This window comes from Poromitra crassiceps (genome assembly GCF_964638095.1).
Source record: "Poromitra crassiceps genome assembly, chromosome: 6".
NCBI classification, from domain to species: Eukaryota; Metazoa; Chordata; class Actinopteri; order Beryciformes; family Melamphaidae; genus Poromitra; species Poromitra crassiceps.
In genome coordinates, this window is record NC_139627.1 from 42,784,662 (window position 1) to 42,799,661 (window position 15,000).

At 43.6% G+C, this 15,000-nt stretch overlaps 1 protein-coding gene across 1 annotated transcript in view; it reads right to left on the reverse strand.

Moving 5' to 3' along the window:
* The window catches only part of edar (ectodysplasin A receptor), a gene marked incomplete at its 5' end in the record, with an annotated part of 41,154 nt that overhangs the window by 10,809 nt on the left and 15,345 nt on the right, over positions 1 to 15,000 (reverse strand). Inside the window, 3 exons of the mRNA XM_083638411.1 lie at positions 1,713 to 1,838; positions 2,764 to 2,844; positions 13,866 to 13,951. Coding sequence (XP_083494537.1) covers positions 1,713 to 1,838; positions 2,764 to 2,844; positions 13,866 to 13,951 — 293 coding nt within the window. The remainder of the gene's footprint in view (positions 1 to 1,712; positions 1,839 to 2,763; positions 2,845 to 13,865; positions 13,952 to 15,000) is intronic.

The window sequence follows — 15,000 nt, forward strand, 5'->3', positions numbered from 1 at the left end:
CGCACGCACGCACACACACACACACACACACACACACACACACACACACACACACACAGAGAAAACATCAGACATGAAGGATAAGCAACTTTGTGTGTACTCACACGTGACGTTTTTGTTGTGGCGGCCATCTTGAGGACCGAAGACAGCACACAACTTCTTAGTACCTGTTTAAGTCTATAGGACTGCTCACGCCAACTTTAAACGGGTCAACTCTTTTACTACTTTATTACTCTTATTACTCTAGCTTTTTGATACCTGCTGTACATTTGTGATAAATCACACTTTAAGTTTTATGCTTTTTTCCAACCTTTATAATGGGAGTCTATGGACCCAGCCTCGAGTGCATGATGTCATAATTCACTCTAGCAGACTTTCCAGGCTGCAATTTACACTAAATTCACACATTTTAAAACAGTGACAGTTCACACAACTTTAAGACTACATACATTATATTATACATCAACACCTTCAGCTACCTACTGCTCTCAATCACAATGTCAATATATAAGCGATGTGATGTACAGTTTTTGATATATTAAATGTAGTTATGATTTATTATAACTGAAGTTCGGGAACAAGACCACACCTCAAGCACACATTCAACTTCCAGCTCCACCCTACTTATACACGCCTAAACACAACCTCTCCCTCTCTCGCATGTCTCAGTTCTCTCATCCCACCCTCCCGTCCCCTTGCTCTTCTCCTTCGGTACAGGAACCAGGAGGTTATGATGAAGTCAAGAAGCGACCCCATCAGCGAGACAGCCCTGAGTCTCCATTCCCTGGTTCCTCAAGACAACCATTGACCCAGACTCATTCGACCTCCCTCGATTATCCCCAGTCTCTAACCCCTATCCATCCCTCCACCCTCGACCCCTATCATCCCTCCACCCTTTCATCTCCCTTCCCTCTATCTATCTACCCCTTTTCCGCCAATAAATCATTGAATGATATGTGATTGTGGTGTGGTCCGTTAGTGGATGTTTGTTTGACATTAGTGTGTTCCACTCTATTTCCAATTGCGCAGCAGATAGAGGGCATCTTGTTATTTCAAATTGGTCCTCAAGATGGCACCACAACAGTTGTGTGATGTCAACAAAAAAGATATATGAATACAGTTTGTAAGTAGGGCTGGCTATATCCGCACTGATTTCCCAATTTGTATACGTTCCGATACACAAGGTCCCAATTTGATTCGATTTCCGATTCGATTCGATTCAATATTTCAGTTACAGTATAATTGTGCTTGGATCTGAAAGAGATTCTCAAAGAACTACAGTAATACTGATTGTACAAGGTACCCTCTAACCTGGTGCATGATTTAAAATATGACGAGATCCAAAGAAGAAGAAAGAAGATATTAAAAGATTGTTATTGGGATCTATGAATCGATATCAGTTCCTTCAAATGAATATCGATGCGATATCGATATATAGTTGTTGTTTTTTACCCTATAGAGCTCAACAGTCACGTGACACTTCAGTGAGTAGTGAGAATATTTCCCCATTCATATTCTGCAATGAGATTTGGATATAGCTATAATGTTGTTACCACCGGCGAGCTAGTTGTGAAATGTGTGTGCTCTCACTGGGCTGTCCACTGGGCTTTGCGTGTGTGTGTGTGTGTGTGCGTGCGTGTGTCTGTGTGTGCATGCGTGCACGTGTGTGTGTGTGTGTGTGTGTGTGTGTGTGTGTGTGTGTGCTCTCTCACCCTGTCCACTGGGCTTGGCCTTCAGGATGTAGAACATGATGATGAGGACGATGGCGATGGCCATGATGAAGATGGTTGACATGGCGATGATGAGAGCTGTTGCTAGGTGACCCTGCCCCGTGGCATCTGAAGCATGGAGGCAGTGAGGGATCAGTGTGTGTGTGTGTGTGTGTGTGTGTGTGCAGTGATGGGCAAGCTACTTGGAAAATGTAGTAAGCTAAGCTATCAGTTACACTAGATTAAATATAGCTAAACTACATTGAAGCTATCCCCAGAGAAATGTAGCAAGCTAAGCTACGAGCAACATGGCAAAAGCAGCTTGCTACATCAAAGCTACTTTTTTTCTCACATTGAATCAACTTCATGTCAAAGAACAACTTTCCACCAAACAAATAGGCAGGCAAAACAAATCTCATTTTGATTGTTTATTATATTATAAAACACACTGAAACTCTCACTGGCACAATATTCAAAAACAGACAATAAAACCTGAACGTCTTCTTCATCATGTACTGCCAGTGGCTCCCTCTGGCTCTGCCATCTTTCAAAGTTCATTGCTGATGTGACTTCGCCAGCACATGACATATTTTGCCCTACCCAGTCTTCATTGCCTAAACCCAACCCAATCAGAGGCAGAGTAGTGCCGGGTCTTGCTGCAAGAGAGGCAAGGATGCTAAAAAGCAAGGATGAGACAACAACACTTGTTGTCTGTCATAATGGAACTGGAAGTGCTTTATTGGCTACACAGGCACACTTGACATATGCAATGTCTCCTTCTGTTTAATCCAAACCACAGCAGAAATCTCCACTGCGTGCTTTGCTCATGGATTTTCTCTGGCGAGTAGCTTGTAGCTTTTGCGGGAAGCTACAAGCTACTTGGGTCTATAAATAGCTTAGCTACTGAAAAAGCTACTTGGTTCAAAAGTAGTGAAGCTACCACCAAGCTACTGAGAAATGTAGTTAAGCTATGTAGCTTCACTACTTGTAGCAAGCTACTGCCCAACACTGTGTGTGTGTGTGTGTGTGTGTGTGCGTGCTTGTGTGTGCGTACCTTTATGTGGATGAGGGAACACAGTGGTGCTGGCAGTGTCACTTGGGGCTTTCCCTGGTGCCACTACGGTGGTCCGCATGCCTGCAATACGCACACACACACACACACACACACACACACACACACACACACACACACACACACACACACACACACACAGACACAGAACTTTTGGATTAGGCTAATTGAAGAAAGGCTGATATTTAGAGTTTGAATGAACGGCTGCGCATCTGCGATCATCCAGAGCAGGAGAGCTGTCGCGCGCCTGTACCGCACATTTGTGTTGAATTTTCAGGAAATCGGCAAAAGAAAATGCTAAATTATGCGTGTTTCCATCCACTACTCTTATGCAAATGTTAGTACCTGGCAGTAGTGAATGGTTTGTTTACCAAAATGCTGCTCGGCTGATCCCCCGCATACAGTCTACGGTCAGACACTGTTCAGATTTTGATTACATTTGTGGGAGTCATGCATCTCACCGCTGTCTTTCAGCATTTTCCAAATAACAATTACGACGGGTCAAAAACGGCAAGTTTATATATTTAGTTATATAGTTTATATATTTAGTTATATAGTTTATATATTTAGTTATATAGTTTATATATTTAGTTGTATCGTTTATATATTTAGTTGTATCGTTTATAGTTTTGACGAGTAACATTTCACAGACTAAATGATGTGAGATCTCTGAGCTCTGTCTCTCTTGGCCTTCCTGCCACCACAGGAAACAAACAAGTGTGGGTTTGGAGAGGCAGCGCAGCAAATCTCCTTTCCCAATTTCACCCTTTTCCAATTTCTCTCTCTCTCTCTCTCTCTCTCTCTCTCTCTCTCGTCCCCCCCCTCTCTCTCTGTCTCTCCCCCCCTCTCTCTCTCTCTCTCTGTCTCTCTCTCTCTCTCTCTCGTCTCCCCCCCCTCTCTCTCTCGCTCTCTGTCTCTCTCTCTGACTCTCTCCCCCCCCCCCTCTCTCTCTCTCTGTCTCTCTCTCCCGCCTCCCCCCCCCTCTCTCTCCCCCCTCCCCCACTCTCTCTCTCTCTCTTTCTCTCTCTCTCGGTTGTTGATCAACTGTTTTTCCTCTGTCCTAATGGAGCTGTAGGCCCCTGGCAGCTCATAAATCAGCTCCTTTAATCAGGCTTTTATTTCACACAGTTGATACACTGTAAAACACTGTCGACTCCTCTGGCCTCGCTCGCTGCGTCATGTCATCACACACGCACGCATGCACGCACACACGCACGCACGCACGCGCACACACACACACACACACACACACACACACACACACACACACACACACACACACACACACACACACACACACACACACACACACAGGAAGTCAATTACAAAGCAGTGTAGCTGAAAACACCAAAGTATTTCCTGAATCATGATCTCCGTAAACAGGGATGTAATGGAGGCTAAACCAAGCCCCAACCTTCGGTTCTGAAAAACGAGGCCAATCGGAAACTTCCCGATTGTATTTACACTTCCTGTGTTAGTCTCTCAAGCCAGACGGTCTCTTCTGCATGAGGTGAATACAGTCCAATCAAAGAGTTGTGCTGTGGTATTCACCTTATGTTCAGACCTTACAGTGGGCCAAATTCTTCCGGGTCGTTTTAACACTTCCGGCGGTCACGGCGCAAAATAAGAGAGTTGTTTTTGGAGCGGACAGTGAAGGGGTAAAATAAAGGACGTAGCCTACTACTTTGAGCAAGCAAGCGAGTATCCACTGTTAGCCAGGTCAGATAACGTTATCGTCGACAATGACGAGCACTTTCTTGTAAAACATACCTGGACTCCAACAAAGAAAGCTTCAGATAGTTTTCTCTCCTCCGAGTTGCGCTCGAGCCACTAACGTCAATAAGACCCGCAGACGTTAACGTAATTCCCTGGAATGCGAGACTTAACGAGCCAGTTACATGGCGTTGCATTCTTAGACATTGCCATTTGCTTTTATTTGGTATGTTACATACAATTGGCTAAATTATTAGTTAATTTCAGAGTTAGATGATATTGGAGCAGCGCAGCCATTTTTTATTTTATTTTATTATTATTTTTAGCCGGAAGTTTTGATACGGCCACACAACCGGGTCAAATGGGCGTGGCTACATAAGGTGAATAGGAGCCATAATAAAGCAGGCTACTACACAGAACAGAGGCCTGTGAGCAGAGCAGGATGGGTGCCTGATGTAAAAAGGGGGGAGACGGATGGGGAGACACTTTTGGCAGCAGATGTCAGAAACACCCTGAAGATGAGGACAGAGGAAATGGAGGCGATGCATAACAGACTGCAAACGTCTGCCTGCCTGCCAAAGAGTAGCATCAACACAAGAACTGACATGCTAATCACCTCTCATACCCACTGAAGTTTTAATTATCACACACAGACACACACACACACACACACACACAGACACACACACACACACACACACACACACACACACACACACACACACACACACACACACACACACACACACAGAGACACAGAGACACACACACACACACACACACACACACACACACACACACACACACACACACACACACACACACAGAGAGGCAAGTGTAATTTACAGATTATTTGACGAGTGTCAGCCTGCCAAGCGAGCGAGCAGAACTCGCTGCTTTCAGCGACTTACTTTGTTATTTCTAAGGGAGGGGGGGGCGCTGTTTTCAAGTTCTCATTTAAAAAGCAGTTTAATGAGCCTGTACCACCGCCTGTCTGCAGCGTTGAGGGGGAAGAGTGTATTTATAATATTATTTGTGCACAATTCTTTCACTGCAAAACATGACAAGCTTGGCAAGTGATTTTTAACCTGACACCGCCAAATATGGCTTTGTGTGATCTGATCCCGCGCGAATGCGCCTGCACAAGGTTAAGTGATATTTTTTTTAGCTTGAATGCAAACTTATGGAAGTGTCTCCCTGTACTGGCAGAAAGGTTTCCTAGTTTTGAAGTGATCATCTGTGACTGTTTAACTCCTCCCTCTGATCTGTGCAACACAACTCAATGTGCAATAACTGCTACTGCAATTTGAGCAATAATCAAATAATCCACACTGTTATGGATGGTCATTTTACTAACTGGAACCTAATGTACCTTACTCTTTACTATTATTATTACTCACACTGCTGTATATAACATAACATTATGTACCTCACATATTCTCACTTCTTACTCAATATTACTTTGGATTGTAGGGAAATACACATATCTTTGACACTTTATTGTATACCTAATCATATGTTATTGTTTTATTGTCTATTCCTATTCTTCTTATAATATCTATCTTTATATTTTTTCCCTACCTGAGTGTGAGCAACTATAGTATTATATTATTTTTAGTGGTAACACTTTATAATAACGTTCAGTCGTAAGTCATTTATAAGCCTTTAGTTAATGATGAACTAATCACTTACAAAACATTTGTAGATTATTAATAAATGCTATGTTAACATATCACAAATGCGTTGTAAGTCATTATAAACTTTTAGTAAATGAAGTGTTCCTCACCTGTTATAAATGATGTGTAAATCATTTACAATTAATTTACAAGGATTTCTGCATCCCCTAATCTAAAGTGTAAACCATTCATCACACATAAATGTGTTACATACAAGGGGGTAGCTCTGTCAAAATTGAAGCCAATGCGGAAGTGCACTTAAACCTGCATTCTTTCGAATGGCCTGCAGGGGGCGACCAATTGGTCTGTGGACTTCTGTTTTTTGACGCCTCACGTATGGCATTTTGGCCATTACCATCTTGGATCTCGACACAAGTCCAGGGGTTTCCCACAGAGCATGGCCTGCTATTGGTCCGTGATCGGCAAGCTGTGTGATCAATGGACAAGTCACCTGTCAATCACGCCCCAAAACATAGTCTGAATATAGGGATTGAGACCATAAATGCATTAGGAAAGTGTTTACTGAGGCCATACTTGAGGCTTCAAAACAGAAGTCCACAAACCAATGGGTCGCCCCCTACAGGCAAAGAGGACACTTCTGCATTGGCTTCAATTTTGACAAACAGAGCTACCCCCTTGTATCTAACACATTTATGTGTCATGAATGGTTTACTTACACTTTAGATTAGGGGATGCAGGAAGCCTTGTAAATTAATTGTAAATTATTTACACATAATTTACAACAGGTGAGGAACACTTAATTTACTAAAGGTTTATAGATGACACATTTATGTTAACATAACATTTATTAATCATCTGTAAATGTATATTCATGTTTTGTAAATGGTTAGTTCATCATTAACTAAAGGCTTATAAATGGCTTACGACTGAACGTTATTATAAAGTGTTACCTCTGAGGTTCATATACGGTACATTAATGTTGTTTTAGCTGCGGCCAGCAAGGCAAGTCACTCTGTTGGTTGGTCCACAAAAATCTGAACTTGACATATCTGGTTGCAGCTACAGTGTATTGCGAATTAGCGTATGTTTGCTACTGTCTCTCTCTGATGACTATGACAGAGCAGTGACTCAGCCTACAGTGTAGTGACTGTATAGTCACTGCATGAAAACTTGTACATTTGCTGTTCTTTTCCTCTGGTGCACAGAAAGTGATGCTTTTTTATTGTTATTACAGTATAATAAACAACAATAGCCACCATGGCCGACCAGACAAAGAATAGAGCGCCGCCTACATTAACTCAAGCTTTACTAACAGAAAACTGGAATTTTGATGCAATAAGTCAATATGACTTCTATCTAGAAATCGTCACAGAACAATGACTATGAATTGAATAGAATGAAAGTAGAAGAAAGGTGTTGGAAGACTGCACTTGTCTTGTTCCAAGTAAATGTCTTGGAACAAGTTGCATTAGCAGGAACATATTTTGACTAAACATAAGCTTGATAAGTCTGGAGACCAGACAAGATAATTGCCAAGCTTGTCTTTTTACAGTGTTGTAGCCCCCTCTTTTCTTTTTTGCAGTGTTGTACCCCCTATGTTCTTCTTAAAGCTAATTTATAGTAACTGCGGAGTGTCCGGTGTTCGCGGAGCGGAGGCTCTGTGCGGCGAGTGCGGTACTCCGCACAGGCTCTGCGGAGGGACTGCATGGAGCTCCGTGCTCCTCTCAAAAAATGTAACTCCGCGGAGCCCGCCGCGAGCTCGTGCAGTCAATTCCAAGGCTAATGGCTAATGGCTAATGGCTAATTGGCTAATGTTTGCTATGGTTTGTATAGCGAAGAAGCCTCCACAAACTGACCAAGTGACCGGCGAAATCAGTGCAAAATGAACGGGTTTGAGCATCGCCTGGCAGAAGTACGGAAATACAGAAATTTGTATGATTCATCCACCCGAGGCTACAAAGACCTACAGATGACTAATAATTTGTGGAGGGAAATTGGTAGAGTTTTGTCAACAGATCCTGACATCTGTAAACAAAAGTGGAAGAACCTTCGGGACAAATTTGTGAAAGCCAAAAAAAAGGTGAAAGGAAAGAGTGGGGATGGCAGTGGGAAAATAATTCCTCCCATCTTAAACAAGCTGCCTTGGCTCAGTGTTTTTGTAAAGCACAGGGAGACAGATACTAACGTTTGGCTTCTCTTTAACAGCGCCAAACACAACAATTCTTCCTCCTCTTCATCATCAACCTCTTCTTCTGTGATCGCATCAATCAATTCATGATCCATAATAAATAAAAATAAAAAGTCTGAATAGCCTACAATTTACTACGTCAATAAAAACTTGATTTGAGATAGAAAAAATTAAATGCAAATCACAAAAACAAGAAGACAACAAACTTACTTGCTAAAAACAAACTGAAAATAGCCTACAATTGCACTAGGATTGATTATTCGCCGATTTAACTCAGGATCACACACGGAAGAACTGATGTGACATTTGCATTCCTGCTAAAAACACAACGGGAGCCTGGAGGGGGATTCTCCGCTCTCTGCAGACACTGCACTCCTACCGCATTTACCATAAAAGGATGTGCCTCTGCGGAGAGAACGGTCTTGCCGTGAACACCGCGGACACCGGACACTCCGCAGTCAGTATAAATTTGCTTTTACAGTGTTGCAAAACCCATATTTTCTTTTTTGCAGTGTTGTACCCCCCCTCTTTTCTTTTTGCAGTGTTGTGCCCCCCTCTTTTCTTTTTGCAGTGTTATACCCCCCTCTTTTCTTTTTGCAGTGTTGTACCCCCCCTCTTTTCTTTTTGGAGTGTTGTAAACCCATATTTTCTTTTTGCAGTGTTGTACCCCCCTCTTTTCTTTTTGCAGTGTGGTACCCCCCCTTTTTTTTTGCAGTGTTATACCCCCCTCTTTTCTTTTTGCAGTGTTGTACCCCCCCTCTTTTCTTTTTGGAGTGTTGTAAACCCATATTTTCTTTTTGCAGTGTTGTACCCCCCCTCTTTTCTTTTTGCAGTGTTGTACCCCCCCTCTTTTCTTTTTGCAGTATTGTACCCCCCTCTTTTCTTTTTGCAGTGTTGTACCCCCCCCCTTTTCTTTTTGCAGTGTTGTACCCCCCCTCTTTTCTTTTTGCAGTGTTGTACCCCCCCCTTTTCTTTTTGCAGTGTTGTACCCCCCCTCTTTTCTTTTTGCAGTGTTGTACCCCCCTCTTTTCGTTTTGCAGTGTTGTACCCCCCCTTTTCTTTTTGCAGTGTTGTACCCCCCTCTTTTCTTTTTGCAGTGTTGTACCCCCCCCCCTTTTCTTTTTGCAGTGTTGTACCCCCCTCTTTTCTTTTTGCAGTGTTGTACCCCCCTCTTTTCTTTTTGCAGTGTTGTACCCCCCCCCCTCTTTTCTTTTTGCAGTGTTGTACCCCCCTCTTTTCATTTTGCAGTGTTGTAAACCCATATTTTCTTTTTGCAGTGTTGTACCCCCCCTCTTTTCTTTTTGCAGTGTTGTACCCCCCCCTTTTCTTTTTGCAGTGTTGTAAACCCATATTTTCTTTTTGCAGTGTTGTACCCCCCTCTTTTCTTTTTGCAGTGTTGTACCCCCCCCTTTTCTTTTTGCAGTGTTGTAAACCCATATTTTCTTTTTGGAGTGTTGTACCCCCCTCTTTTCTTTTTGCAGTGTTGTACCCCCCCCTTTTCTTTTTGCAGTGTTGTACCCCCCCCCCCCTTTTCTTTTTGCAGTGTTGTACCCCCCTCTTTTCTTTTTGCAGTGTTGTACCCCCCTCTTTTCTTTTTGCAGTGTTGTACCCCCCCCCCCTCTTTTCTTTTTGCAGTGTTGTACCCCCCTCTTTTCATTTTGCAGTGTTGTAAACCCATATTTTCTTTTTGCAGTGTTGTACCCCCCCTCTTTTCTTTTTGCAGTGTTGTACCCCCCCCTTTTCTTTTTGCAGTGTTGTAAACCCATATTTTCTTTTTGCAGTGTTGTACCCCCCTCTTTTCTTTTTGCAGTGTTGTACCCCCCCTCTTTTCTTTTTGCAGTGTTGTACCCCCCTCTTTTCTTTTTGCAGTGTTGTACCCCCCTCTTTTCTTTTTGCAGTGTTGTACCCCCCCCCTTTTCTTTTTGCAGTGTTGTAAACCCATATTTTCTTTTTGCAGTGTGTTTCTGTCTTTTTATCTGCCACTTGTTCTTCTTTCGCAGTATCATTCAATCACTCTTTCCTATGCCTGGCAGAAACAATTAGAGAGCTGTTGAAAAGCTTTGTTTGTATGCTCTCTCTCGCTCTCTCCCCCCCCCCCCCCCCCCCCCCCCACCCCCCACCCCTTCTTCCCTCGCCCCCTCCCTCCCCGCTCCCCCTTCACACCCTCCTCACTGAGCAGGCCCGGGCTGCTTTTTGGGGGTTTTCATATTTCAAAACAAGCTCATTAAATATGACACAATAACAATACCATTCATTTCCGGGCCCTCCAGTAACGCTCGGTGGGAGGGTTGAGTGATGATGGGCCCATAAAACTCATTCCCATGGCGATATGCATCAGCCAGGGTCCAAAACACTGTGGAGATGATATGCATCGGCCAGGGTCCAAAACAGTGTGGAGATGCTGGAACTCCCTCGCTGCTATGTCACATGGAGCCAAGCCCACAGAGGGCACAAGAGGACTCTGACAACAAATACCCATCTCAACATCTTTTTGCACATGGGCAAAGTTAGCCCCCCGAGCCTTTCTGGAAGAGGACCTTTCTGTAAGAAAGCCACACCCTGAACTAATTTCATTGGTCGCCGCAACGGCTTCTTCCTGAAAACGTGTGTCAAGTAAAAAAGATGTAGTTAAGATTAGGGTTAGGGTTTTCTTATCTAACCACGACCATACCCAAACCCTAACCCTAACCAAATTGTTGCACTTGCCTAACCCTAATGTTTTAAAATAAGAAAAATGGTTGTTAAAAATATGTATGGTTGAGTAGCGTGATTCTCCCACGCGCTTCTGGTGAAACTCCTCGCTGTCAGGTGAAAAGAATCGGCTCCCCAGATCTCTCCCCAGATTGGCAGAGGGGGCGGAGCAACGCCCGGGACAGCAGGGGGAATTGGCCAAGTACAATAGAGTACCGCAGGGATGATGTATTTTTGTAGGCTTTATCCAGAAAACGCCGCCATTTGTTTCTTCAGGGGAAAAGTCTATGGGGCTTTAGAATGGGGATTTCACTTAAATGCATAAAATAAGGTCTGTGGTTAACAAAAGTTTATGGAAACGCGAACTTGGGTTCTGCATGATACTCTTCACAAACGTGAATAACTTTTATTCCTTTTGAAGCGTTTTATAAAAATCGCATAAAAAAAAAAAAAGCATTTACATTCCAATAGTCATAAAAGTTGTTCACGTTTGTGAAAAGTATCATGCAGAACCTAGGTTCCCGTTTCCAAAAACTTTTGTTAACCACAGATGTTATTTTATGCATTTTAAGTGAAATCCCCATTCTAAAACCCCATAGACTTTTTCACTGAAGAACCCGGAAAATACTTATTTCTGCAGCTCTCTATAGGGGAGAAAACAGGAGAAAAAAATCTTGTATTTATTTATAAGGCGATATTGAAACAACTCCTCTCTTACACATGAACTCACATTCTATTTGGTTCTGCGATTCTGTCTGGCCTCCAGCCCGGGGTGGGCATTTTCAGAAATTACAAAGTCCACGGGCCAATCAGGGTACCTGCCTCGTAGTTGACAATGTAACCGATCAGGGTTACATCCCTGTTACTGGCAAAACAGTAATGGTGGCTCCCGAAGCAATGAGCGGTAACATTATTACGTTGGTAAAGTAAACAGCCATAAGTGCAGTTATTGCAGAAATAGACTCAATAACAATTTAACAAGATCAAGAGTATGCACCGGCAGAGTTTCTTGGCAGAAAATATGTTTTCGCCTTTCTTCTGAGTGGATTTGGATTTGACTGGATCCAACGCTGATTGGCTGAAGGAGTTGTCTGTCAAGGCAAGTACTCCACCCCCCACTCGTTTTTCATTTTCGTTTTATTTATTTGCACATTCTAATACTTGTAACTTGGTGCTGCTATTCTTGGCCAGGTCCCTCTTGAAAAAGAGATCCTTAATCTCAATGAGGCTAACCTGGATAAATAAAGGTTAAATAAAATAAGCAAATAACGTTGTTAAGCAAATGTCTGTAAGGAATGTGTTGCACATGGACATCTGCCTGATAAGGGAGAGGGAGTAGTGGAGATTCTGATAATTGTTATGGTTGGGAGCTGTGGTCGCACTAACAGTTGGCGCCATCCACACACACACACACACACACACACACACACACACACACACACACACACACACACACACACACACACACACACACACACACACACACATGCAAGCACACACACACACACACACACACACACACACACACACACACACACGCACATACACACACACACCCAGGTATGCAGGGTAATCAAGGCAGTTTGGTTATGGATGAGCTGTCAGACAAACACCCCTCTGGAGCCAGACGAGCAGAGATCCAGGGAGGGGAGGGGGTGGACGCGGCCTCTGTATCCACCAGCGAGGCCTCCTGACAGGGGGAGGATGGTGGCCAGAGGGCCTGGGAGAACTCAGCACTACCTCTGACTTAAGCTGTTCCCTCAAACCAACTGCAGCTTTGCCCCATCCATCTGCTTTTGCGCTATTTAACCCCTTCATTTCCTGTCATTTAGAGAGAAGATCACTTGAGAGGCTGGCATTGTTTCCCAGGAGAGACTGCTGCAGTCCAATAGTCAAAAAAGACCCCCTAACTCCTATTCCTACTCCTATTCCTAACCATGTTTCCTTGTTGTTGGAAAACGTCATGATGTGTGAAGCTTATAGGAAAAGACAACCGCGGTGCCACTGAGTGAATGACACACTAACTAGCTTACAAGAACTGTACAAGTCACGCTGATTTCAATGGTGAAAATCCGTTTGAAATCCGTTGCTCGGTTGTTGAGAAAATGGCATTTTTCTGCGTTAGCAGGCTAATGGCTATTCCTTGCGGCAACTTGGTACAGCTTAGTCTGACTCACTGGAAGCAGGCTGCAGGGATAAGCTCTGCCATTGGCTCCGACCATTTCAGTCGGAGCGAAGGGAAATCCCTTTCCACTCCCTGCGTGTCGCTCTCAAATGCTTCCGCCGCTGTGAAACAACAACAACGCTAGCAAGTTAGCAACCAGCTACACGCTGAAATGGCAAGTTTTGACGAAGATTTGGATTGTGCAATAAAGCAGGCCTGCTTGGTACTTTAGGAGGACGGCTATAAAGACAACAGAGCCTTCCCCTCCGCTATACCAGAGTGAGAGTAAGAGGAGCCAGACTCTCTCCTGCGCTGGTACAGCGTGGAATGGAGAGAGTCTGGCAAGCGAGCCAGACAGCATTATCTACTTTCTTTACGTTAAGGATGGTCCAGTGTATCCTATGCTAAAGGAGCTACTGTACGTCAGAAAGCATTGAAGCACATTTCCTTAGCATTTAGATAATTCAAACAGCTTTTATCATGGCTGCCACTTAGGTACTTCCGGGTCGTTTCACTCAGATAGGAATCTTCATAAGCAAAAAAGACAATTTGAACAACGTCTTCGGTCTTCTTAGGATAAAGAGAGCAGGTGAATGTTGGAAAAAACAGGAAGGAAGATTGGAAACATGGATGACCAAGGGAGGGAGGGAAGGAAGGAAGGACATTGTAAAATGTTGTGGAAGTTGCTTACATTCTTTGGTGTTGCGCGGAGCGTTCTGGCAGGAGTGGCAGACCTTCCCATACAGGTTCCTGGGTCGGTTCTCCAGGATGTAATACCTAGGAGACAATGTTTTAATAATGAATGGTAAGTATTATGGTTAAAAAAAAGGAAATCCTGGCCCCCCTAGTGGCTGGGCCCCTGAAAGCACCCCCTTATGGGCAGCCCTGCACCATGGGATTCATTAAACTCCAGTTGAAGCCCTCTAGCCTACATCTGACCTTCACCGTCCCATCATGAAGAGAAGAAGAACAACGGAGCAAAGGAGAAAATGGAGAAACCGGCTAGAAAAGGGACAGAAGCCATTTTGAAAAGAACAAAAAAAAGAGTTAATAGTTCAAAGCGAGAGCCGTCATCCAGCTCGGCAGGTGTTTTGCAGACACATGTAGCCTCCCTACCTCCTAGACATACCTCCACGGAGCATAAATATGGATTTCACCTCAATGGGAAGCAGCTGAGGTGAAAAGTTTGACTCGCTGAATATGTTTAATTGATACCCCAAAGGCAGTAAACAGCGTCGGGTACAGGGATCGCCCTGAGCCCAGACATGTCTGTGAGGATGACTGCCTCAATGTGTTCAACTGACAGTAAATAATTCCTGCTTGAAAGCGGTGCAGAATCTCTATGTATGGCATGCAGATAACAAGCACTGCACTACTGTCTGTGACAGATGTGTACAAAAGCAAAGGCATTTCTAGTTTATTTGTTTGTCTGTCAGCAGGATGTCTCAAAAAACAACAACTAAGGAATGGATTTGAATGGATTAATTTGAAAATGTCACAGCGTTGGTTAAATTAGTTTAGACAACTAAAATAACTTGGATGAGTTGCCTTGGATGAGTTATTTGAATGTCACCCTCCTGTTTCAGACGTTGTGGGAGTTCTCTTGAACTACCCTGCGCATCCAAAAATGATGGAAGAAATGGTGTCTTTCACGTCGGTATCGTGACGCAGAGGGACTTGACAAATAGTCAACATAGAGCACAATCACGACTTATTTTCTACTCCATAATAATCCATGACAAGACTGTTTTTCCAGGAGCTGCTTACAGAGTGTGAAAGAACAAGGCAAGCAGCAGATAAACATGTCTATCACAGCCACTCTCATT